The following is a 1,548-nucleotide window of genomic DNA, read 5'->3' on the forward strand; positions in this document are numbered from 1 at the left end:
TTTCTAATTGGGTTGTCTTTTTGAGTTGTAAGAATTATTTAAAAATGTGGATACAAGTCCTTTATGAGATATATGTATTAAAAATACATGTATTGCAAAGCCTACTTCATGTCTTTCCTTTTCATTTTCTTTTTTTTGCTCTAAAAAGTTGACCATGTTTAGTTGTTAACACAATCCTATTAATTCCAATAGGTACCACTTCAAACATACCACTCAAAGACAATTCCTTTTTTATGTGCTTGAGTAAGGCATGGGTGTATCTTGCTTAAGAGTTTTCAGTTCTCTTTTCAATTATCTTTTGAAGTCAATAACTTAGAGAACATAGGACAAAAAGCTTCCTGGTCTTTTTTTTCTAATCTCCACTTAGAATCCCCTTTGTGACAATATGCATTCCTGGGTGGCTCTACCTACTAAAGACTTCTTTTCCAAGTAGCTGAGTCTGGTTCTCACTTTCCACTACTCCAGCCTCTGCTGGCTCCCTTGAATCTTTGTTTCCATTCTTGAACTTCTTTTTCTTCTTTGCCATTTGTTCTAGGGTAAACTGAGCAATCGCTTCACTTTTCTCTGTGATATACTTCAGCAGTGAGTTGCTCCTCCTGGCTAAGAGCTTCACATCGTCGGTGTTAATTGTGCTTCTTTCTGCATGTCTGGCAAACATTTCAAGATCTTTTGCAAAGTTTCTCACTGTCAAAAAGTCACCTCCAAAATCCGATGCAACTTCCTTGCAAAGACAGCCAACACTGCAGTGAACTGCTGCCTTTAGCCTCTGTTGGTAAGAGAATCTCTGTTGCTCCTCAGCCTCCTCGTCCTCCATCACAGCCCTGGCGGAAAAAGGTGGAGCCTGGGGTGGCCCAGTCATATTTTCCACTCCTTTCCATTTTCTTAATGTTGTCTTTTGAAGATCACTTTATAATTCTAATAAAGTCCAATACATCATTTTGTTGTTGTTGTTTGTTCAAGGTTTCAGTTTTTGTGTCCTCTATAAAAAAATTCCCTATTCCACGGACGTAGAGCTTTTCTCTTATGTTTTCTTCTAAAAGTTTTATAGTTTTAAATTTTACATTAAGGCCTATGATAAATTTTGAGTTAAATTTTACACGTGGCGTGAGGTCAAAACTTTTTTCTAGTTGTTATAGTGCCATACGTTGAAAAGGCATTCTTTCCCCTATTGAATTGCTTTGGTAACTTTGTAAAAAATTAATTGACATATATATATATATATTCCTGGACTCTGTTTCATTGTTTTATATATCCATTTTCCCATCTTCATGGTCACCATACTGTCTTAATTACTGTATTTTTATGATACAGTGCAAAACAGGGAGAGAAGTTGCATGCAAGGAAAGAGGAAAAGGACTTATTCTGGAAAAAGTAAAAACATCAGACCTAATTCAGCACAATAAAGTTTAACCCAAATATTCTTATTTTTAATTAATTAATATTCACTGAGCATTTCTGTGGTTCATGTGTACAACACGTATGTTGCACACAATATGAATGACGTTAGTTACTCCTATTATCATAACTAATGACTTTTATTCTGATGCT

General features: G+C 35.4%; 1 protein-coding gene across 1 annotated transcript; it reads right to left on the bottom strand.

The window, feature by feature from the left end:
* Positions 1-403: 403 nt before the first annotated feature.
* On the bottom strand, positions 404-814 carry LOC126070114 (centromere protein S-like). The gene has a single exon (XM_049873961.1). The coding sequence runs from the start codon at positions 812-814 to the stop codon at positions 404-406; it is 411 nt and encodes a 136-aa protein (XP_049729918.1).
* Positions 815-1,548: the final 734 nt, after the last annotated feature.

Source organism: Elephas maximus, chromosome 1 (genome assembly GCF_024166365.1).
Source record: "Elephas maximus indicus isolate mEleMax1 chromosome 1, mEleMax1 primary haplotype, whole genome shotgun sequence".
NCBI classification, from domain to species: domain Eukaryota; kingdom Metazoa; phylum Chordata; class Mammalia; order Proboscidea; family Elephantidae; genus Elephas; species Elephas maximus.